General features: G+C 34.6%; 1 protein-coding gene and 1 long non-coding RNA gene across 11 annotated transcripts in view; both read left to right on the top strand.

The window, feature by feature from the left end:
- The window catches only part of milt (trafficking kinesin-binding protein milt), an 87,202-nt gene extending 65,696 nt beyond the window's left edge, over nucleotides 1–21,506 (top strand). For 9 of the 10 annotated variants that reach the window (XM_088264435.1, XM_088264430.1, XM_088264436.1 and 6 more), the window contains 9 exons: nucleotides 6,269–6,345; nucleotides 7,912–8,076; nucleotides 9,534–9,738; nucleotides 14,413–14,543; nucleotides 15,456–15,775; nucleotides 16,274–16,662; nucleotides 17,537–17,728; nucleotides 18,872–19,034; nucleotides 19,449–21,506. In XM_088264435.1, coding sequence (XP_088120561.1) covers nucleotides 6,269–6,345; nucleotides 7,912–8,076; nucleotides 9,534–9,738; nucleotides 14,413–14,543; nucleotides 15,456–15,775; nucleotides 16,274–16,662; nucleotides 17,537–17,728; nucleotides 18,872–19,034; nucleotides 19,449–20,373 — 2,567 coding nt within the window. In that variant the 3' untranslated portion in view covers nucleotides 20,374–21,506. Of the gene's footprint in view, nucleotides 1–5,774; nucleotides 6,184–6,268; nucleotides 6,346–7,911; nucleotides 8,077–9,533; nucleotides 9,739–14,412; nucleotides 14,544–15,455; nucleotides 15,776–16,273; nucleotides 16,663–17,536; nucleotides 17,729–18,871; nucleotides 19,035–19,448 lie in introns of those variants that run through there. The other variant, XM_088264437.1, reaches the window with a different exon arrangement.
- Nucleotides 21,507–22,686: 1,180 nt separating this feature from the next.
- Nucleotides 22,687–25,214, top strand: LOC148306742 (uncharacterized). The gene is made up of 4 exons (XR_015837958.1): nucleotides 22,687–22,812; nucleotides 23,662–23,794; nucleotides 24,120–24,332; nucleotides 24,968–25,214. It is a non-coding gene; the product is annotated as an uncharacterized LOC148306742 (long non-coding RNA).

Raw genomic sequence — 25,214 nt, 5'->3', positions numbered from 1 at the left:
TTCCAGTAATCAAGGTTATATTAAAAATGTCGCTGAATTGAAGGTTGCTATATTTCAACTGGTACGTAAATAATACTTGTACAATTAGTTTCCTTCAAAATGATTTGCATTTAGCAACGCACGTTAGTGTAATATTTCAAGTCGTCGCCTAAACGGTATTTTACTTTTTTTAAACGCAATATATTTTAAGGATGATAATCACCGTTAGTCTTCAACTTCGTTAGTAAGTCAGTTAATCACTGTTAGTCCTTAACTTCCCCCTAATTTGTACCTATTTTGAGTTGTTTGAATGACACTCTCTAAAAATATAAACACTGTAAATATTCTGCTATTATTATTATTATTATCGTCATATCAAAATCATGTTTCTGCTTTAATGCACTCTTTATTTGCAAAACGACCTGTTTTTTCACCGCTGTAATATTATGAATGTTTTTTAAAACTTTCTTCCGCCATAAATAAACTCACGTTGACGTGTATTTGATTTTATATGAATTATTTATTTATTTAATTTTATGGGTAATGTTGTGAGTTTGCCAAACACTTGGTAAAATGAATTTATTACTTATCATATTCAGTATGAAGTTTTCGATAAGATACAATGGTAGATATACATTTTATATTACATCCCTGCTATTGTGTTTTAAATACTTTTATATCAGCCATTTTATTCCGAAGTGAAAACGATTTTTTTTTCTTCATTCTAAAAAAATTATATTCATTATCCAAAACTCACATAGAACTTGTTTATTCAACGTTAGGATATGTGACGAATTTTCTAGAAATGAGTTCATAATAATGATTTGTTCCTTATACTTGAGTACTTTATATATTTATCAACGATCTTTAAAAAACGTAATTTTGAAAGGAAAAAAATCTTATCTGTGACAACGTTGAAAGCATCAGTTAAAACGCCGTGTAATCCTCTTCATAATCTTCTGACCCTTTTCCGCACCCAATGGTGCATAGCACACTGCATCGTATTGACACAGTGTTATTTTGACCGTTACTTACATGAAGTCAAGGTGATCACTCCTGCGCTCCAGGGACCTCCAGGGTAATATTAAATTAATATTAGAATGGTAAATTAATAATATTTATTTTCATCCCCTCCCCTGGGAATCGAACCCGGGACCTCCAGCGCGGTAGCTAAACACGCTAACCATTACACTATGGAGGCGGACAAACTCTTCATAATTATATTATTTAATTATTTAAAATCTTTTGTTTTTATTTTGCGTTTCGCTTCGTGTGTTGCGTTTTTACTATTATTTTTTACTATTGATTTTTTCGGTATAAAACAAAAATTCTATTTTCCATTAGATTATCTAATTTCAAAATGATTTATGACTTTATGGAATTTTCGCGGCTTTAAATACGATGTTTATTAAAATACTGAAAATATACGAGTACATTGACGATATGATGTAATGTTTGATCTGTATATAATTGTTTACATAATGGAAGACTGGTTCTTCAAAACTCTAAGTTTGTGTATTTATTGAATAAATTTAAATAAGCATGTTTTGTGTCGTCACTTAAAAATATAGGCACACTAAAATTGATGATGATGATATTGGTTAATTTTTATTATGTTATATTTAAATGTACAAAATATAACGTAAACAATTTATTCATTGTATTCATACCTCCTGTAAAGACAGTACAGTGTTTCTTTAAAATATTTTAATAAAACACAAGAAAATTTTCATACAAATTTTCGAGAGTTTTTGGCATAATGTCTGCTTTTATCTTTTATTTCACCTTAAAATAATTGTAAAATATGTTTTTCAAAAAAATAAACATATAAGTATTTATCCACTTCAATTTTTTTTGCTTTACTAACGTCATGTTGTATAGGGTTTCATTATTTCTATGTTGTGGGCATTGATGTAGCATCGTATTCTTTAAAAAAACCTAACCTAACCTAACCTTTACGGCACCCGATGGTGCATAGGGGACTGAATCGTATCAATGCTGTACATACTATTTTGATCATTATTTACGCGAAGGCTATAGATCTAGGCTTATGCTTTAGATCCACTAGTACAGAATAATCTTAAATGTAGTTATTTTGACCCCCCTGGAAATCAAACCGCTAACCTCCAACTCGGGATCCTAACGCGCTAACTACAACACTACGGAGCCACATTTTTACTCATTAAAATTGTATATTAATAATTGGAAATTGCTCGGATTCAGATACGGTGCGAGTAAAAAAGGATCGATATCCGAGTGATACATTTAAGGTGTAATCTTTTTTACTTATTTCCAAAATTATATCATGTACGCGGTTGACTATTTTTATGACGTTTTTCGGAACGGAATGAAGACTAGCTTTTGGCTTATCTGCTAGTTATTATTTAAAAAAAATATATCATTTTCTCAATGTAAACTAAATAAGAATAGATACCTTTACCTCGGGTCAACGTTAGGTAAACTAAAAACATTTAATTACGTATTTTTCAAGTATGCTTTCGGAGTTACATTTAAAAAAAAAATAAAAGGTTGAAACTTTTGCAGTTTGTTTATTTTAGAATTATCTTTTGGCAAAAACATTTTTATAAGGAATATTTTTTTTTTTTAAATAATGTTTTCTTATACCCTGCAAGAATACAAACAGTTTTATTTGTTATTTTTTATTCTTACCTTTTTTAAAGGTTTACCCGTAAAGCCCCTATTTTATAATCTTGTCTGCGGATAGGACAGGGAAGGTAAATGTGAAAAATATATCACAAACACCCAGAACGATTGAAAATAAATCTTTCTCGAATTTATTTTGAAATTGGTGGGAATTGAACCCACGACGCCAGTTTCGCAGTCGAGCGTCTACCCAACTACGCAATGGCGCCTGTCGGCAACTCGTCCTGCATATGATATTTATCTCAAAAATCTTAATTGTTTTACGATTCCAAGATATCGTGGCAAATGATCGTCAAGTATGTGGATTTCACTTATATAATATTATCACCGAGAAGACTTGCTTGAGAAAAGTAAATAATTTATCATTCGCAATAGCCGTGATGTATTGAAAGTGAGAGGTAGCATGTTTTTGTAGATGTTAATCACAACGAATTTATAAAATGATTGTTTGATACCCACCTGACATGACAGAGAATTCAACCGATATGTATGAGTTTTTTTTGTTTAGCTATTAGTTTTTTTGTTTACGTTGATAACACTGGCCAACAAGTTACACGTGTGTAAAGTGATCACTTTAACCAGCCTATGACGGTCGTCAGTCCCGTAAATGCCCAGACTTCCATAATCTTCTTCATCTTTGATGAAATGTCAAAAAATAATTTACATCTTTTATTTTGTAACTTGCATGAAAATACCTGATCTTTATGCACTTTGCATAGCCGAATTCAAAAACGAAAACAAAAAAAATGTATCACGTCAGATTTTTTAGTTATGGATATTTTTTAAATTCTGATGTTGACTTATGTTTATCTTATTTATGTATAAATATATATAAACATATAATGCTATCGTATTCAACATTAATAATTTATATATTTCGACTGTTACTCCATAATTATCAATACTTTTTTTTAATCCCTTAGACCTTAGACTAAAACATATCTAGATACCAACCACTATTACGGTTCCAACGTATGGGGTCCATACAAACAATAATATGACTGTAACATCAAAACTTGACGTGATACAAGCTTGTCGCCATATAGACTTTGAATAAGAACGATTAGTAACTTAGTCCGAATCAGTCATCAAAATTTCAGTGACAAAATCATTGTTGGCCAGTGTAATCTGATTCTATGTTTATTTCTGCTACTGCGCCCTAATCTATTATGCCAAATGACAAAACGGGTTGATGCCACTTTTACCTTTATTTTTTTTTATAAATTCATCTACGATATTTCTTACTTGATTTGCTGATGAATATTGACAATTCCAAAGTCATGGTTTTTGAAAGAGATGAATCTGGGTGTAAAATAGTAATGAATGGGAAAATTTTGGAATTGATAAGTGAGATTTTGTATATTTGGAATGTATGTTTTCTAGGGATGGAAATATTGATAAAGATATAGAAAGGACAGTGAATGCTCGAAACAGAGTGAATGGTGCACTGAAATCAGTGATAGCAAATAAAAGTCTTTCAGCGAAAGCTAAACTGGCAATACACAACGGAGTCCTGGTTACAATATATAAATTGAAGTATGGAGTTGGCAAAAGAAGGATAAAAGTAGACTGAATGCAGTCGAAATGCGATCTCTCAAACGAATATGCGGCAAATGTATGTATGAGGAGATACATGAATGTGAAAGAGTCGAAGATCCTTTGCAAAGACTGAGTGGTGTGGCTTTCTATTCTCTCGCCTACCCCTGCGGGGAGCGGCGTGATGATATGTTAGTTAGTTAATTTATATTTCTTATTAGTATATGTTAATTTTTTTCTTTATTTTTAGGCTGTTCAAGCTTATCATATTTAGAATATCGTTTTTATTACAAAATGTGATAATGTTAAAACCAAATTTGCGGTCCTCGCGATATTTACTTTCCTAAGTGCTCTTCGTTTGCTCTTCTCGTACTAATAATATCGGTTTTCCTGAAATGTTTTCATGACGTAAGTCAGCATGAATACCTTTCGCCTAATATTTTCCATGTTCTGAAATTGAGAGGACATTGGACGTGGTATTATAGGCTCTCCGAACTTGCTGATACTAGCAGTTAGCGGTAATTTTGTGGAACTGTGTTGTTTTCACTTGACCTCGGCTGATTTAAGGGACGAATTCGCTAATTGCTAAAGGGGGCAGGTGAAGTCAGACGGAAACAGCTTCTTCTTCTTTTTGTAGATCCTAGGGATCTGTTTGTGCCTCCGCATGTCTGCGTCCTTCAGGGTTACCTTGAAGGCGATACGTGGAAGTCTATCTTCTGACATTCTGTTTATATGTTCATCCAGTATCGCCTTCGTTGTCGTCCCCACCTCACGATATCCTCCGTCTTACACATGCTCCGGATGTCGGTATTTCTTACTCGGTCTCGCAATGTGTTTCCGGTTATGGATCGGAGTCTTCATCTCGGATGTTCGAAGTCGAGATTTTGTATTTTTTGGAAGTATCTGCTCTGATTTTGTTCTAGAAACAGCTGATGTAAAATAATTGTCAACGAGTATATATATATATATATATGTATATATATATATATATATATATGTACGAGTATATATGTATATATATATATATATATATATATATATATATATATGTATATGTATATGTATATATATATATATATATATATATATATATATATATATATATATATATATATATATATATATATATATATATATATATATATATATATATATATATATATATATATACATATACATATACATATACATATACATATACATATACATATACATATACATATACATATACATATATATATATATATATATATATATATATATATATATATATATATATAATATTTGTTTCTAGGTTTTATTTTTTTGTCTGCACTCTGCTAATTCTGCGTAACACATCTGCATTGTGTATTTGAAATGCATGTGAGCAATGTAGTGTGTATCGGGGGTTAGCGCGCGCCTGTGTGGGAGAGATCAATGCACTTGGTGGCGCAGTGCATCTCAGGGTGCGCCCGGCAGCCCTCCCCTCCCCTCCCCTCCCACCCGCCGTCCGACGTCTGGGAACTAAGGACTCGTGCGGATCGATAGGAGCGCCGCGACGCCCGTCCCGCGCCCCGCTCCCTTCCGCGCACCGACCCCGCCGCGACCCGTGCAGGCTGCAGCCGACCGTCCAGACGGCCGCAGACTCTCGCACCCGCCAGTCTCCCGGCGGCTCCCATGTCCTCACCCTACCGCCATGGAAGACCGCCGCCCCCAGCCTCGCACGGCGCCCGATTGTGAAATTCGCGATAAATACTTGTCATACATAGCGCTGCCCGAGAACATATTCTTCCTGGGCGTTCGTTAACCGTTCGTTATGCCCGCGCGCGAGAGCTTTTGAAACATTTCCAATCGACCCGACCATGTGGCCGCGGACTATTTCGTTGTTTTCGAAAAAACGCAGGCGAAAAGCGCCCGGCGATCAATCGGGAGTTAGAAGGGGCAGCTTGACGGATAGACTCGCCGCGAGTCAGAGCTGTTCCCAGATCGAAGCCCGCTTGAACGAATGCATCGAAAATGCCGAAGGTATTTTTCGATTTATTTTCGTATCGGCTCCGAGAAAAAATCTGTTGATTTCTCAAAACTAACGTTATCATTTTTCTTGTTACAGTTCTATGCAGCAACAGGGTGAGCCAAATGACCAAGACCTACAATGACATAGAAGCAGTCACAAGGCTTCTAGAAGAGGTAAATTGATATTATATTTTTTGTTTCGTTTTAGGTTAGATGTATCTATCATAATTATTTTTTTGGTATACAAATATTTTATTTTAATGCACATCTATAAATTCGATAAATTATTAAAAAGTAAGTTTTTTGTACCCTTAAAATCATGTTTCATCACATTATGTATGGTTATATTTTTGAGGTTATATCAAACAAGTTATACATTTTGATACTATGTATATTATTCGCAGCCGAAAAATTAATATAAAATATCTGGGAACAGTAAAAGTGCGACTTACGTAATGTTTGAGTAATTTTTCAAAATTGTTATGCAACACATTCTTCAACTAAAATTATATTTTTAATCATTAAATATTACGAGGTATCTTTTTTCTCAAAAATAGAAACAGGTATTAAAAAAATACAGGTTTTTTTTTTAAATAAATAAATAAGGATGTGTCCAGGAATTTTTTTTTAAAAGAAATGGTAGGCACTTATGATTATTATTCTTTTTTCCTTTTGGAACCAAGGTGCTGCATCATTCATGGGGCCCTTTATAATGTAAAATAAGTTCTCACCACCTTTTGCCGTTCTTTATGACATGGTGCATTGTCTTGTAAATGGTCTAGGAATTTAATTAAAACTTAATTACAAAACCTAATGATTTTAACTAAAAGAATGTGTAATTAAATTTAAATTAAGTATGTTGATGGAATACTTCTGAAACATTACATCCATGTATGTCATAATAAATAAGGGACAATCAGTAAGACAAAGGCGTTATCTCTTCTTCTATCTTTTTTATCTTCATATCGTTTTCACAACATATACTACTACAGTATAATTTGCGATACTGGCTGAGAATAATAATTTAACCATCTCTCCAAATAAAAGTGAGCCTTCCATTCATTATTGTTTTGTTGACAGAGGTTGTATTCATTTTGTTGACTCCATAATAAAAATTATAATTTTTAGTGCACATATATTGTTTATTTTTGGGACGAGTATTTCAGTATAATTTTCAAATGAATGCTTGTAAAAAAGCCCCTTTAAATCATAATAATTATCATATAAAATACAATTAAAATCTGTCTTTGATATTTATTTATTATGCTTCTAATATCAATTTCCCTTTTCTTATTTGGATCTAAATGAAAGATCTTTTAAATAAGTGTTTTTACAAATTGGTCTGAAAATAAAACAATGATTAAATCCTTCCATTTTTATGTTGGATGTTAGGCAGATATCCTGGTGTAGTTAAATAATTTTTCTTGTGATGTAATTGATTTTTTTTAAAAACTCACATCACCATACTCCATTCAACTTACTTCATGACAGAAAAAATATAACATTGTTTCAATGTAGTTGTACAATTTGTAGCGTGTCAATGATATTACCACCTGCTTTTGTGCCTCTTAGTCAAGCTTTGACAGCACTAAAAATACAAATTAAATTAAATATGTTTTCAAGAATTGAGTTGATATAAGAATTCTGAACAAAATCCACATTTAGAAATGTCATATTGGACGGTGAATGACCAGACAGTATATTTATACACTTTTTTTACCGTGTTCATTCCGCCAACAGAAAGAAAAAGACCTAGAGTTGACAGCTCGCATCGGGAAGGAGCTACTCACCCACAACAACAAGCTTGAAGCCAGCGTACAGTCTCTAGAGGCGGAATTGAAGGCAGCCAAAGACGAAATCACACAGCTGTCTCATGACGTCATAAAGAAAACTGAACTGATTCAGGTAATTAGGTGTAACTTGTGTTGTTTTTTGGCACATCGGTTTATTTATTTTTAATAACTGGGGCCACTTCTGTTTTGAAGATTAGGAGACATTTATGTTGTTGTTTTTTTTATCAGGCAGTTCAAAGCTTTAGCGGTGTGATAATATTAATAACTCATTTTATGAAGTTTTATCCTTTGTTCTTCTATCAGTTCATATTTTCAAATAAAAAAAATACTATTTATTTTTAAACTGTCAACTTGTTTACAATTTATCATTGGCTTCCGCACATGTAAGTGTATATGATATGATTTAATCCTAAAATGTATTGATAAATTTAAGTCCACCTTCAATGCCTCATTTGTTTTATTTGCATTTCCATAATCCTCGTTGACCCTTTTGCAATCAGCTTTATTTTTATCTAATCATAGTATTGACTATTTATCTTGTAATTCTTTTGTCATTTTATAAGAGCAAGCATATCTCACAATATTTTTATTCTAATCTGCTAATGATTTTAATTTTTGAACATAGTCTCATTTGGGATAAAAACAAACATGGATACTATTATCATAGACCAGTCAATGTCAGTAATTATTCAATTTATAATTGGAAATAAAACATTTTTTCAAATTTATTTTTGTACAATCTTGCTCCCCTATCACAATAAAACGGTTCCCTGTATTCAAGAATACTATATTCTTATTTCATCATGCCTATAGTGAACATCGCCATGACGAAATATGACCTCGCAATAAAAAATAAACCTGTGTCCACTCCATGTTTTGCCCAACAGCACCGCTTTTTAGTAGTGGCGAAACATTTCATCATTGAGTATGAATAATTGCATTTGCTAACTGTCAAGTACACCAGTTTACGAGTTATATTATTTATTGATTTGGCATTAAATTTTTCGGAATGACTTGTTGATTATTATTTTTTGATATTTCATCAAAGATGAAGAAGAATATGGAAGTCTGGGCATTTATGGGGCTGACGACCGTCATAGGCTGGTTTAAGTGATCACTTTACACACGTGTAACATTCACCAATTCTACCCATTATTGACAACCACACTACTCAAATTCTCGGAAGTTCTATATATATATGAACAAATTTTGAAACATTCTTGGATCACTAGAACTTCACTAGAGACATCTATTAGTGAGATGAAAAGAAGATTTTTATTGAGCAGAAACTCTTTTATTACTCCATATTCTTCTTCATCTTTGATGAGATGTCAAAAAATAATATGAAAATAACTCCTGTAATTGGAGATAATCCAGATTTTGTGAACAAGTATTTGGACACACTCAAAATGTTGTAAAAGACTTGTTGATTATTTGAACAAAATTAACCACTCAATGAGTTTTATTCCATTACAAATGACTAGTTTCGAAAAATACAGTTGTTTTCACCTACAGTTTTGCTATTCACCTGTACAAGTATTTAATTTTTTTTAAATTGTTTATTGGCAGGTATTGACAAACGAGGTGGACGACTCGGGGGAGGATAATGGGTTGGTGCGGGGCGCCGTGTCCCTGGAAGTGCTGCGCAGGAGGGTCGGGGGGCTGGAGGACGAGAACAGGTCCCTGCGCATGCAGGCCGAGCGCCTGCTCAGCGATACGGACGCCGTGGAGGAGCGGGAGGCTCGCCTCGTGCGGGACGTCTCCGCTCAGCTCGGTCAGTAGCTAACCTAATGCAAAATACCACCTCACCCAACCTTGCCTAATGCAAAATACCACCTCACCCAACCTTACCTAATGCAAAATACCACCTCACCCAACCTTACCTAATGCAAAATACCACCTCACCCAACCTTACGTAACAAGTAATTTACTCAATCTTATATTATCGTAGTAAGTAAGTAATGAGTAAAAAGGATAAACTAGAATGTGTAACTATTTCAATTGAATTCTTGAATGGATTTCTTTCTTTCTTTACCTTTCGGGGAGTACAATATAGTAAGTCCTCTACTTATGTGATTAATTCGTTCCGAAGGTTTTTGTGTAAGTCGAAAATTAAATTTTTTTTTTTTTTAAATATGGTATGCAAAATATGCGCTAGTTTCAATGGATATAGTACATATGTGAAAACAGAATACATGTTCCTGCATTTATTTCATGAAACATTATTCTTTTCAGAAGTTATTATTCAATCAGATACATGCACAATTATTTATACTAAAATTATTTAAAAAAAATTATTTAAAAAAAATTAAAATGTAGAAAGTATCCCGAGTGCAACATATATTTAACTAACAAGGAAAAAATCTAAATTATCACTTAGTCCTTGATCGCATCCTGTAGACAGTTAAGGTGGAGGGTGGGAGTAAGGCATGTACCAGTGCCGTTTCTCTTTCTCTCACTATCCCATCAAAACAATAGTTTACGTAAATATATATGGTATATTTTTTAAATCGTGTAAGTACGAATTCACGTAAATCAAGATCATGTAAGTAGAGGACTTAAAGTAATTGATGTCTGTCATTCTCTGGAGAGAAAAAAAATCTATGTACAGTATCTACTCAATGAATTAGGGCCACCCATTATTTTTTTGAATACTCTGAAATCTTTTGGATTATTATATTTATTTTACATAAATACTTTAAGTTTTCTATTGACATCTATTATCATGTATATTACCTTCAATAATATGTAAAATTTACCTGGATTATTTAAGCCTTTACAAAATTTCAAACCCTTTTTCTGAGAAAGGTCCCTAATTAGCACAGGTAGACAGATAGTTGAAAGTTAAAAAAAATAGTCCTATCTCATTTATTAGTGAAGTTTCTTGAGTTCTGGTTGTTGTTTTGTTCAGAGAGGTTATATACTTATCGTGTCTTGTGAAAGAACTTAATTTTTAATTTTATTTCATAAAGTATAATTTTTTTTTGTAAACACAAGTGTTTTTTTTGAAAAGGACAAAATGGGAAAAAGTAAAGACATTTCTGAGGAAAAAAAGTCTAGTGTTATAGTGCTACTGAAATTAGAAATACTATCTAATAGAGAAATTTCAAAAAAAGAAAACGTTTCTCGTCAAACAGTGGACAGAATTTCAAAATCAATAAAAAATCAGTCACCCGCCTCCAGCAATCGGCGAAAGAACTGTCGTAGGATTAGAAAAACAACACCGAGGACTGATCGAAAAATCGTTCAAAGTGCCTTAGAAAACCGTAGTGCATCAGCAAAAACATTAAAAATAAAATTGGAAGAAGAGGGTATATATATATCGGTATCAACACTGAGGCGACGTCTTTACGAAGTAAATCTGAAATGCAGGCGCCCTGTAAAAGTACCAAAATTGACACCACGAATGAAAGCGGATCGATTAAAATGGGCCAGGCTACATCGAAATTACTCGGTAGATGATTGGAAAAAGGTATTTATTTAAATTGAATTTTCAACATATCATTTTAGTAAATAAACTTATATATTTGAATTAAACTTAAATTTTCATTATTTTTCAGGTCATCTTTAGTGATGAGTGCCGGTTAGAAGCCGTGACAGAGAGCCGTCGATTCGTCAGGAGAACACCAATGGAACGTTACAATGAGGCCTGTGTGGTAAAAGTTATCAAACACCCCACTGCAACAATGATATGGTCATGTATTATTAACAATTTACCTGGGCCGTTGTTTTTCGTGGAAGGAACAATGAACCAAAATTCCTATAAGCAGGTCCTCGAACGAATTTTATTGCCCTTCTACCATACACTCGACCCAACAGAAGGTCCATACACCTTCATGCAGGATGGGGCACCTTGCCACCGGGCTAAATCAATAATAAAATTTTTGTCTAACAAAAATCTGCCTTTGCTCCCCTGGCCTGGAAATTCTCCGGACCTTAATCCTATAGAAAACGTATGGAGCATGTTGAAAAATAAGGTATACTCATTTCCAAATCCGACGGTAGACTGTCTAGAAAAAAATATTCAAAAAATTTGGTCAGAAGACGAAGAAATAAAAAACATGATAAAACAGTGCATTTTAAGTATGCCAAAAAGAATTGAGGCAGTTATTTCTGCCAAAGGTGGAAATACTAAATACTAACTATATTTATATGAAAATATATGCATAATTTAAGCGTAATAAAGTGTTCATGTGTAAATAAAATTCAATGTTGTTTTATTCAATGTTTTCTCTGAGTTATTCCTGTTTGAATTGAGAAATTGCGCGAAATTCTGCGTGGCCCTAATTCATTGAGTAGATACTGTACCTATTATGAAGATAGAAATTATGTAAAAAACCTAAAACTCACCATCTCTTGGTTTTATTTTATGACAAAATTACATACAATTATCCACAGATGTCATTGCTATACAGGTTACATCATACCAACTGACCGACGGATTTTGACACTCATTTATGTCGATAATACCTTGAGGAAAATTCACACCTACGTTCATTTACATCCAACTCCCGGCAAGGTTAATTTGCCAAAAAATAAATTTTATTGTAAATTTTCCATTACCCTTTATCACACGTTACTTTTATAAATACTTAAATATTTCTTATGTAAATATATATATATATATATATATATATATATATATATATATATATATATATATATATATATATATATATTTATATTACTAAAATATTTATTATTTATGTGCATTAAGTATTTGTAAAATATGATAAATTGTTATTTATCATATTTTATTTTCTGATATCATTAAAAATTTATTTCTCTGTGTCCTTGTTCACATTTGAATTAAACAGCATTACAATGAGAATTTATCACATGTCTTATAAATATGAATAAAATACTAGTTGAATTATTTATGCATGCTGGAAATTGAAATAAAAATGCATTATTGTTTCTTGTAAATATATATATCAGATTGAATGTTATCTCTGAACCAATATTGATAATAGCTATTATCCGTTTATTTATTTGTACTTATTCACATCACAGTGGTTAACAAGATGGAGAATACTTCTACAGCAATGTTGATATGGCGGAGCAAGGTGGCCTTGCAGTGTGTTTTCATATAAAACCGCACCCTGTCAGACCATACTTGCTTTGACGTATTCAAATATCATCACATATCCAGTGCTCCAAATTTCATCAACACCAAAGAAGAGCAATCGTAAACTATTTTTCAGTGTAAATGGGTTGTCAAAAATGTTCTATTCTATTTAGTTATACTGCAGGTTGAGTATCTTTTATAATTAATTAATTTAACATAAATTGCATAAAACATCTATGGCAGGTAGTTATAACACTTTTTTTTTTAAACACTATACTTAATTTTGTACTTATAACCGACAAATTCTTGCTTTATCAAAAAGTCATCTGACGTTTTAATCTTTACCATTATACATATCACAAAACTGTATGACGGAATTCTCTTTTGGGTTCTTATTTTCATTTTTTAAAACTATAAACCGTTTTTTTTTTTCATTTTTTATTTAAGTATTACTTAGTTAATATCACTAGTTTTTAAAATCTATGTTGACACGTGTTTCGATGCATTCCGCATCATTTTCAAACACCGTATGTGAGGCTTATTCTAAATTTTAGAGTTGGGTACTTGGGATGTTGAACGTTGAAGAGGGGGCAGGAGCTGTTTCTTATTTGTATTTATTTACCTATGGTATCATATCTACCTCATTGATACTCTTTGCTTCCTGCATGAAAATAAAATAGAGCTTTCTTGACAATCTAATAATTATTATGTTAAAACTGTATTCATTATTTTGGTGTTAATCCATTATACACTATCAAATTAAATGCCGACTTTTACCTTGTATTATATACAGTGAAAGCTTGTTAAACTGTTAAATTAAATTTTGTTATCATTCGAACAATATTCTGTAATTCTGTTTTTATCTAATGATTATTTTTAAAGTAATGTTTATAACGAGCTTTTACTGTATTTTTTATTCTTATACAGTGGAACCTCTCATAACGAGTAATTCGCATAACAAGAAGAAAAAAATCTAGAAATTTTGCTTAACGGGTGACATTTCGCATAACGAGTTTAAAAAAAACGCGAGTCCCTTTTTCACAACATTTACTTGTGAGCCGGGACTTCCGTGCCAGTCAAAACAAAACATGTTCGCTTAACGCGTAAGATTCTGAGACAAATTATGTTCGTTATGGGAGGTTCCACTGTATCTTTATTTTGAATCTTGTACCTGCCATAACTGTTTCAAAACTTAACCTTTGCCCAATGAACTAATTTGATGCTTTGTATTGAACTCAGTAAGTAATTTTATAATGATTGGTCTCGTTGACTGATCTATTCCAATCTCAAGCAATCTCTTCCGGTCGATTGATCCAATTTTGTGTATTGTCTGTATTGCGTGATGTGAATGTCTTTTATAATATTTATTTTTATTTTCAGCAAGTGCCAGTATGGAGGTTTATGGAATGGGAGATGAACTTGCTAGAACCAAAGAAGAATTCCAAATGCAAAAGGACCTGCTCGACTCAACAACTGCGAAGCTGCAAGCCACAGAACAAAAACTACACCAGGTATGAACCAGTAACACGTATCATGATGTGGTTTCATGTTGTATGAGTAATATGCAGGTTTCTGATTGTATGATATGTTTTATCTAAATTGATCTAAACCACATTGTTCTTAAGAAATAATCTACACGCGTACTTCGTATACCTACTTGTTTACAAACATTTGATTCTTAAAATGAATATTATCACTTTTGATTCCCTACTCTTTCCTTAAAAGTGAAATTCTAGTCGCAAAAAATTTGACTCTCACTTAGACTACCGGAAGGTATTTTGAAAACTGAGAGTGAGCTTAGTAAAAAGATGTATCAAATAAATCTGAACACCATTTTACAGGGTAATGAGCTTATCACCGAAAGCTTTATCATGTCCGATTCCACTTTAAACCAAGGAAAATCCAGTATATTAGTTTCATTATATTTAGTTTTGTACTGACATTTCTTGGTGGGATTGAATTTTATATAAAAAAAAATTACATATACTATGTAGTTTAAAAAAAAAAACAAAAACGCAAATGTAAGTAGAAAAAAAAGCAGAGGAAAACCGAGAAAAACATGGCACGATCAAGTGTGCTAAATACTTGAAAGTGGTCAGGTTAGGAGTTGTAACAATCGGCGGGTATGTATGAGGAGATGCATGAACGTGGAAGAAGCGAAGAATGTTTGCAAAGACAGAGTGGTGTGGCGTTCTATTCTCTCTGCCTACCCTTGCGGAGAAGCGGCGTGATGGTTAGTTAGTTAGTTTTTATATAGTTTTTTCCACATAAAAATGTATTGAAATTGTATAAAAATTCACGTGGAAAAAACTATATAGTTGTTATTTTATTATATAGTAGTTTCAAAGTGGGATACTTAGCAAGCTTGTTCTCAATGTGAATACGCCAATATAAAGTTTTTAATGATGAAATAATTGTATCAGGTGACTGTAGAGCATGAGAAGGCACTGGCCCTCCTGGAGATAACGCGCGACAACCAGAACAGTCTGGCAGCCGAGTTGGCGGAGTTCAAGGAGCGATATGCGGAGGTGCTGGCGCTGCTACGCGAAGCGCAGGAGCAGGCTCGCGCAGCCCGGGGGCGCCCCACCCCACTGGCCCCGCTGGGCCGCGCGCGCCCCGCACCCGCCTCGCTCATGCCGCACGTGGCGCTCGCCGCCGGCCTGCAGCACGATTCCCTACAGTCCGAACTCGAGTCCTCGCTCTACTCCGACCTCAGCATGGACTCGGGCATCGGGGAAAGAATGTAAGCCACTTTTTAATATTCCCTATTATTTACACGAGTATTTTTTATTTTGAATATTACACTACTTCACTTCTTCGCCACTGCCATATTCACGTATCTCGTACATACTCTCAGACTGTTCCGAATCCTGAGATGTTCACTTTCAAGTATTATATGTACTTTTACTATGGTATCTTGTAATAGTAACTTGTTTGTAGTCTTATGTGCAATTTTTAACACACTTCGGACGGGAAAGGTATTTCTACCCATTAGGTTGATTGATGATTAAGGACAGGAAGGGTATTTTTACCTTCTGCGCTGGCCTCATTTCTATGTCAGAAAAAAAGAAATTACATATTGAATGTTTTTATATAGGGTCTGTACTATATGTACATAATTATCTAATCCCAACGCCAGCTGTCTGCAGGCGTAAAAAACACCCTCCCGAAACGTGATAAATTAGAAATGTTTGAATGTGTTCTAAAGAATTGCGGTTGATAGGTATGTGTTTTGTTGAAGGGCACCATTCAGGAAAGTGTTCGAGACGGTGAAGTGTGCATCCCGCTCGACGGCAGCGGGGCTGGAGCGTGCGGGGCGCGGCGCCACGTGCGGCACCACGGGCAGCGGGCAGGGGCCCGTGCCCAGCTGCTGGGCCGGCATGCGCGCCGAGCCCTGGGCCGCCCCGCGCGCTGCCAGCTGCAGCTCCGACTCGGCCATGGACAATGCCTCTGTCAGCAGTTTCGGCGAGCCCGAGGAGCTGTACCCGGGCGCGCCAGCCGCCGGCGTACCAGGTGTGCCAGGCGCAGCCGACCTGGAGGCGGCGCTGCGGAAGCTCTCCCCCCAGGAGATCATGGCGCGCCGGGCCAAACTGGCAGCTGGACAGCATTATAACGCTTACGATTACGATGGTATGTTCTGTTTTTAAAACCATTAATCTAATTTGGTTATGGGGTATCAAACTATCTAAAAATGAAAACGATTTTGAACCACTACCTTTCATCAATCGATAAAAAATACACACACTTTCATTATAATGCTCATATAACTAAGCATTGTGCTTCCTTGATCTGTGTGTATAGCATGAACCCACCACATATCCTGGGCATTTTTTATTTCTATTTATAGCTAGGTATTTTTCATTCAGCGTATTTAGTTTATGCATTTTTTTGGGCATCAACCTCTTGCCCTTACTTAAAAAAAACATTATTTGTTATGTCAAAAACCCAAGTCTCTTGTGGGATGCGATTTGTTCTGCTTTCTTTTAGGATTTTTAGGTCAACAAGGCCATTTTCTAAATACTTACTCCTATATAACTATTTATAATCTTCTTTTTCATGAGCCCTCTATCCTCCACTGTTTGATATAGGCCTCTTCTGTATGTTTCCATTTCCTTCAGTCGGTTGTTGTGTGCGGCCAGTTTCTACCCCCCACAGCGGCTATGTCGTCGGACCATCTCTTTTGGAGTCTTCCGACGCCTCTTTTATTTTCTCGATCTTAAAAATTTTGGGGTCCATCTTGTGGGGTCCTGTCTTGCAATATGTCCCGCCCATTGCCACCTGAGGCATGGATCACATGGCGAGTTTTGCCATGTGATCCATGATATCCTCTTTTTTGGTATCTTCATTTCTTACTTTATCAATCAGGCTTAAAGCAAGCATGGATGTTTCGTTAAATGGTTAGTTTTAATCACGATTGTTGGGATTAAGGAGCCTTTACTATAATATGTTTTTACTATAAAATGCATTATAAGCACTGTATAATGACATTGAATTATGTCGACAGGCGGTCGCAGTTCACCCATCAGCCTGCCGCTGGGCCTGCGCACGCCCGACAGCATCATGTCCACGGGCGTGGTGAGCGGCAGCACGCGCAGCGGGGCGTGGCGCCTGCCCGAGCGCTTGCAGATCGTCAAGCCCATGGAGGGCTCCCACACCCTGCACCACTGGGCGCAGCTCGCCACCCCCACCATGTCAGGTACACCACCCTCTCAGCACCCATAAAAGGGTGGTAAACAGATATATGAAGATTGCTCGCAAAAAATGGAATTGGGGGATGGGACGTATCTAGATGAGATAGCAGATGGAGAAGTGGTACAATGGACAAATTATATCAATAAACCCAATGTGTACTTAAGGCCTTACTCGCAATAATAGAATTCATTAAGCTTCCGGCTATGCTAAGAGCCATACGCCGTATCATACCGCATTGTTTTTCAAATATAAATTGGATTTAGTTTTTGTTTTTTAAAATATATTTTTATAATTTTCTTTTAACTTCTTACCTTTAAATTTTCTTACCTTTAAATTTTCTTACCTTTTCCTTTCAAAACCGTATATTTATTTAGAAGAAAAACTTATTTTTTCAATATAAATAATGGTGTTTTAAGAAAAAGAAAAACAGTTATATCCAAGAATTAACAATAAATATGGGAGTCGAACACTGCAATATATCGTTCCGAATATTTTTAATTGGTTGCCGATGGATGTTAGAGGTCAAAATAAAATATGGAACAAAGGCAAAATAAAGGAATGGGTAAATGATCAAGAGTTAATTTTATGATAATTGTAAAATGTTTATATGTATTACAAATGCAAAAACAACACTTTCTGCCCTGTAGTGGGTAAATATTAAGTTAAAAATATGCCGCTTTTGCTGGGATATATTATATTTTCTGGGCATTCTGAAAACATGCACAACTGAAAATTGCCGATTTTTGATATGACAGTGTTGAAAGGAATGAGCGATATGTTCATGTTCTAATGGATAAATGGATTAGGTTTCCAGAGAGCTACCACACATATTGGTTAAGAAATTACATACAAACATATCTTACGTATACTCTTGTATATATTTTTTGAAGTAGAAGACCTATTGAAGAAAAAAATCTTATTATCTCATGTGCCATTTTCATTTTATAATTTTTGTACCTTCTTAAATCATTTCTAGGTTCTTTGGGCAATCTTTACATTGCATGTTTATAATCAACTCAAATTTATTGAATTATGACAAAATTGTAAACACAGTTTCTTGAATTGACATGGTTTTCGTGTAGTGTAGGGATCAAACAATGATGTTGATATAACTTGGCTATGTGATTAACGGCGTATTTGGGCGCAGGTTTACTGGAAGAGCGGCCGGGAGTGCAGATCCGCGGCGGGCGCGGTGCCGGGGAGCTGGGAGGAGCTCCCGTGATGTACAGCCTCGACGATGTTGAGGAAGATGACGACTATCCCCGGAAACGTTTCGACAACTCCACCTACACTTACACCTACACCAACAGGTCGGTCTCCCAGTAATACTGACCATTATCTGATCCCACTGCCACTACTTTATTACTGTTTTCAAACACAAGCCGCTTAGGCTTACATGAAAATGGTATTGAATCGGTGAATTTGTAAATATCACAAGATAGAAAATAAATTATTTTAAAAATTATTTTACATTTAAAGAAGACAATATGTGTTCAAATAAAATAACATAATAAGTTTTATTGAAATCCTTATTCTTCATAATATGAATTATTTTACGTCTTATGTTCAATTAAGTGTTTTGTATGTTTCTGGTGGCTTTGTACTGAAAAAGAAAATAATTATACTGTGTGTTCCTGCCTCAGGTTGTTCCAGCGAGGTTTTTCCTTAAATAAATATATTTAAAACTATTTTATACTAATTGATATACTATTTATTCTTTGCAGTATGGTGATGCATCCGGATGACGGTAGCATGGCGGGAAGTATGGCCGGAAGCAGGATGGGTAGCAGGATGGGCAGTGTAATGGGCAGCGAAATGGGCAGCGAGGCAGGCAGCCTGTGGGGCAGTGCCCGCGGCTCCGAGGCCCCCAGCGCCTGCAGCACCCGCCCGCACTCTCCCACCCTCTCCCGACGCAACTCCACGCGCACCTTCTCTACCAACATGGGGCTCGCCAACATTCTCAACGAGAGGGGCATCAAGGCCATGACCCCTTCCTGCGCGCCCACTCCCACGGGCGTCTGGTCCCCCACCGCCACGCCGTGCAACAGTCCTCTGCTCGGCTCCCCATCCTGCTCGCCGCCCACCTCCCCCTCCGCGGGGCGCTCGCCCTCCGCCACGCCACTGCCGCCTCTCAGCTCCCTCATCAGCAGCGGCGCCGAGATCCTCCGCAGAACCTTCTCTCCGCACGCGAGCCAGGCGTCGCACGGCTCCGGCGGCTTCCGCAACACGGAGAAGGTGGAGAGGATCGGACTGGACGGGATGGGCTCCGGCCCGCTAGCCCTGCAGGCCACTGGCACCTTGTTCTCCCGGCGCGGGCAGCAGAGCCCCATGGCGCAGCTGACCTGCCTGCAGCACACGATGCGGGGCGGGCCGCGCGCCCTGATGGGCGTGCCGGAGCGCAGCGAGGGTGGCGAGGAGGAGGGTGCGCGCGCGGCGGGTGTGCCGGCGCGGCCGGGTGCGGGGGCGCTGCGCGCTCAGCTCGAGCGCTCGGCGCGCCGCCCGCGCCGCGACCTCGGCACGGTGGCGGGACCGCGCCCCGACCTCGGCTCCGTGAGCAAGCCGCAGGAGAAGCAGGCCTCGCACCAACCCTTCTCCACGCTGGGCACCCTCAGCTCCCTGTTGTTTGGACGTAAAGGAGGCTTATTGTAGATTTGTTACAGATATCAAATGCAATAATATTATGTAGATTGTGATACAAAATTAGACATTTCCATAATTTGCAACCGTTAATTTCAGCATCGTAAGAAAGAACTCAGTATTATTTTATTCCTTCCGCAATTCCCGAAACATTTAGTTTATATAATTTAAGAAATCACCTTTTTTTTTGGATTGTGAAACATGATTGTCCCATTCGAACATTTATTATTCTTTGTTTGGTGCTTGTGAGGAATTTGCAATATTTAACTAATTAATTGTAATTTGAATAGTACACGTGGCATCTCTTTACATGTTGGGCAAATGTCTGATTTTGTATTATGGATGCAATTTATTTACTTAGTTACATTAACAAAGTGAGCCGGAGTGATAATAAATAATTCTATAAAGTGTAAATAAACTAGATTTCAGTTAGAAATCTCGAGCGGGTTAGGGACACAACAAAACATTTAGAATTGATTTAATAATTGTAGACTTTAGTATTTGAGTTTTATGTTAGTTTTAATTGCTTTATAATGCGCATTTTACAATTTTATTTCGGTAAAATACAAAATGATTACCACATACTTAAAACATTTTATCGCATTCAGACAAATATAATATTTTTATGTGAATTATATGTTTGATAAACCGTTCAGTTACTTGTTTCCAGTCTAGTGTGAAACTGTTGATTTCAATATCTATTTATTTGAAAATTACATCAGTCAAATTCATGCTACTTTTCTTTCAAAGTATTGTCTTCCAAGTTTCACTCGATAGAATGTGTATGTCGAACACAATTTGTATTTGTTTTTCTAATTTCAATAAATATTTTAAAATACATTTACCAAAATTGGCAATTTTATTAGGTATATGAAAGGATAAAGAAAATACCATTATGTTTAAAGAAAAAATTATTGAAAATTGGCTGCTATTGAATTGTTGTGTATTACGTAAGTTGGGTTTCACGTACGCTGTCTAAAATTTTGGTTTTTGTGTATTTAGTCGGAGATTCCTCAGATTTTGTGAACTTCCCACTCCACTGAGAGCCAAAGACTGTAAATGCTGGACTGGATAAGGTTGCCAATAAATTCTAATTTGTCTGAAGACAAATCAAATGCAAATAGAAAAAATATCATTCTTAATTCCTCAAATCTTAATCCAGCTCCTCATGTGGATCTCTCGTATGTTAATTTAATAAGAACAACTACATAAATAAAAAATTGTATTTTTTTTTATAATTTTGATTGAATATTCTTTATCAAAAATATTGTTTTGACATAAAATTGACAAGCGATTACGTAAATATTTTTCTGCACAAATAATTTTCATTTTCAATCTTTCAATCATCATTTTATCAGTTAAGTAGAAAACAAAATAGGATTTTAAGGAAAAATATTGTAAATACAGATATTTGTATTTATTTCAAATTTATTTATTAATACATAATGCTTTATTTAATCATGTTTTCACAAGAGTTACACCATTTTCATTTAGTCCGAGAGGACTTTAATGTTTCCAAGTGGTTTTGTTTGTTTTTAAAAAAAATATTAGCTGGTTCGTATCTTGTTTACTTTGAGATAAGTTTTCCAGCTGATTTCTGTCTTTTGGGACACTTGAAATTCATAGCTTTTGATAGACTTTGAGGCTGATATCGCAAAGATTTTCTTTATATTATTAATAAAGATTGCATTTTTTGTCATTATGCTTGCGTAGATTTTTAAATTACGTTAGTTTTCCTATGTCATCAATCTTGTTGAACTGAAAAATACTATTGATTATTTTTAAATGAGAATTTATTTTAATTAGTAGAAAATTGAAAATGTTAACAGTTAGATATGGTTGTAAAGAAAGCATTTGTAAATTATTTTTAGATAATACAGGAGAAGATTTTTAATCTCTTCCAAAATAACTATGTCAATAAAGGATATATCAAGTAATCATGTGTTTTTATTAATGTTTTACCTTACCACGATACCCTGACCAATTGAACAACAATCTGGGATTCATTTTTCTACTGGTTTGAATCGAACCCGCAAGGCCAGATTTGCAGTGGAGGTTAAAGGTGATTGAATAAATTCATGTCACCGTTGCACTGGTTGCACCACTGCATCTTACATGATACCTCTTCCGATGCATTCTTTATGGTATAAATTGTGGAAAAATCTGTGTCATCAATTTATGCCAATGTATATAATTTCCCTTTTTGATGTTTATTAATATAAATACATATAAACATAATACAAAGAAATTATATCTGTGCATAATTTCCGAAGTACTTGGCCTAACCTACAATAATATTTACAGCTGTTATTCTACCTACAACACCAACGACATTATTATTGACTGCTTATTTCATTTAAACAACAGTTTATTACTGAACAGAATGCCTAGTATTCTCCTCACTATAGCCACACAGATATTTTATACAAAATGAATACCACTCTAAATGCGGTAAGTTTTCATTTAAATATTAATGTATATATTTTTTTTTAATATTTTGATATCACAAACATATTCCTACTGTGTTAGTTATACATGTTCTTAAATGACTTGAATATAAACACAAGTTGATAATTAAATTCGATTAGTTTTAAAGTTTTGTTCACTAACTTTTCTTGGTTAGAACTGCATTTTATATGAATAAAATAATTATAAAGCTTTTTTCAATATTATTTGACCAGTGTCGAGTTTGAACAAAAAATAAAGCATTTCAATAATAAACAATAAAATATTTATTTATTATTAGAAGAAAAAGTTTATTTTTTAACTTACAATATTAATTTACCCATATCATTAAACTTGAGGCAGAAGTATACATTTATATTTTCGTCAAAACTCAGCCCCTTTTAGAATAAACAAAATTACAATTTTTTGTTTTGTTTCATTTATTTGTTGGAACGAATGGAAATGAAAATTTAAAAAAATGTTAATTTTTTCCTCTGAAATTAATGTATTTAAAAAAAATATTTTTCATGACTATTAACTTCTTCCCATCCTTGTCTGCACACAATGGTTTATAGGGCACTACATCAAATCAGCCCAATGTTAACTTGATCCTCAAATGTATGAAGGTTAGATAATCTCAGTCCTGCACTGTGGATTCCTGTCCAGAGTAATATAAAATAAATATTAACGAGATTTTTTTTGACGCAGTATCTCAAGCATGGTAGCCAAATGTTTTTTATCGAATCATTAACACAATGACTGCCATGCCAGCCACCAGTGGCCGACGAGACGCAGTTGAAATGCTTTGTGTCGTGACACTTTAAATGTACTTTATATTGACTTATTTTTTATTAGGATTCCCCGCGAGCATCTGCGGAAAAGAATTCACAAACAGATGATCCTACCGAATCAGTAAATGAGAACCGACAGGAGGACCTAAAAGAACAGTCTGTGTTTAAAAATCTTTTATCAAGACATAACAATTTAGGTAAAAAAATTCATAAATAAGATGGTGGTATTACCATATACTTCAACACAGTAGCTTGTGATAAAGATACATGAATGTTAATTTGAGTCTCACACAGAACAGAATCTTTGTCAAATAAAATCTTTTAAGAGGTAAATAAGATACATTGAAACAATAAGAATATGTATGTAATTACATTTGCTATTTCTCTAAAATATATTTTTTATGCACATGTTACTACAATTTATGACAAACTTTTCTTCAAACAAAAGGAAACTTTTGTTTTCATATTTTGAACATTTATAAAATATTATCTTTTCTATGACATTTGTTTTATTTCTTTCAGTCATGAGGATTTTTAATGCCGGTGTGCAAGCACTTGAGGATTTAAACGTCTTTAAAAACATCACATTGGTGTTTACTTTTCTATTGAAAAACCCTTTAGTAGCACTTCCCGTGGCTGCTTTACTTTTGCTGGTTGGGATACCTCTTTTTGTATTAATAATTTTTGCATTTGTTACATCTTCCGTAACATTTATAGGATTTCTTTTATTGGAAGGTAAGCAAATCACTGAGTTGAATTATTTTACAGAAATGCTAAATTATTTTAAAAATCTTTAAGTAAGCATATTTGATACATTAATTCACAAATACAAACAGTTAATATTTGACCTAGTATAAAAACTCTTTTTTTTAAAAATATATACAAATATTAGGCTGGTCCTCACCTCCTGTAGGGATACAGGGATCATATGAGGGATCATCCAGTTAAAATTAACTTATTCTTTAATAAATTTATGTTCTAGACCCATTTGTCAAAAACCAATAGCAAAAGCAGATTTTACCTGGATGAGGGTAGGATACAAGGATTGAGAACCGGCCAATCTTTTTTTTTATATGGATTTTTAGTTACTACGTCAAATATCAACAGGATTTGTAAATACGGATATGTATAATAATACTATTCTTTCTTTATGGAAATTAACTTGCCTGCTAGTATAATCATGCTACGGTGAAATTAAATATATGTCTTAAAGAAGTCCCGGAATTTGTGTACATCCGAGAAGAAACTTACAATCTTACATGCTTAAAAATCATATTAATGAAACGAGAAAATTCCAAAGATTGTAGGTGTGTAAGAAAAAAAGTTATTTAATACTGCCAATAATTTTAAAAAAATATTTTTAATTCTAGGAACAATCCTTGGTACAGGAATCATGATTCTGGGTGGGATTTTACTGGTGATTTTTGGAACACTTATGATGATAGCGATTATTGTATCTATTATTATCCTTGGATTTCAATCCACAAAATTTGTTAAAAAATAGAGATTTCATATATGATTATATAACTATTTTTGATTTTGTGGAAAAATGTTCCTTGAACTCTATTATAAATGCATTACCTCAAAATTAATATAAAATAAAATATAAATTTAAAC

This window comes from Brachycentrus maculatus, unplaced genomic scaffold, assembly GCF_059751285.1.
Source record: "Brachycentrus maculatus isolate JH-2025_06_01 unplaced genomic scaffold, ASM5975128v1 h1tg000227l, whole genome shotgun sequence".
NCBI lineage: Eukaryota > Metazoa > Arthropoda > Insecta > Trichoptera > Brachycentridae > Brachycentrus > Brachycentrus maculatus.
Note: the sequence above shows the minus strand (reverse complement) of the source record. Positions and strands in the feature narration are given on the sequence as shown.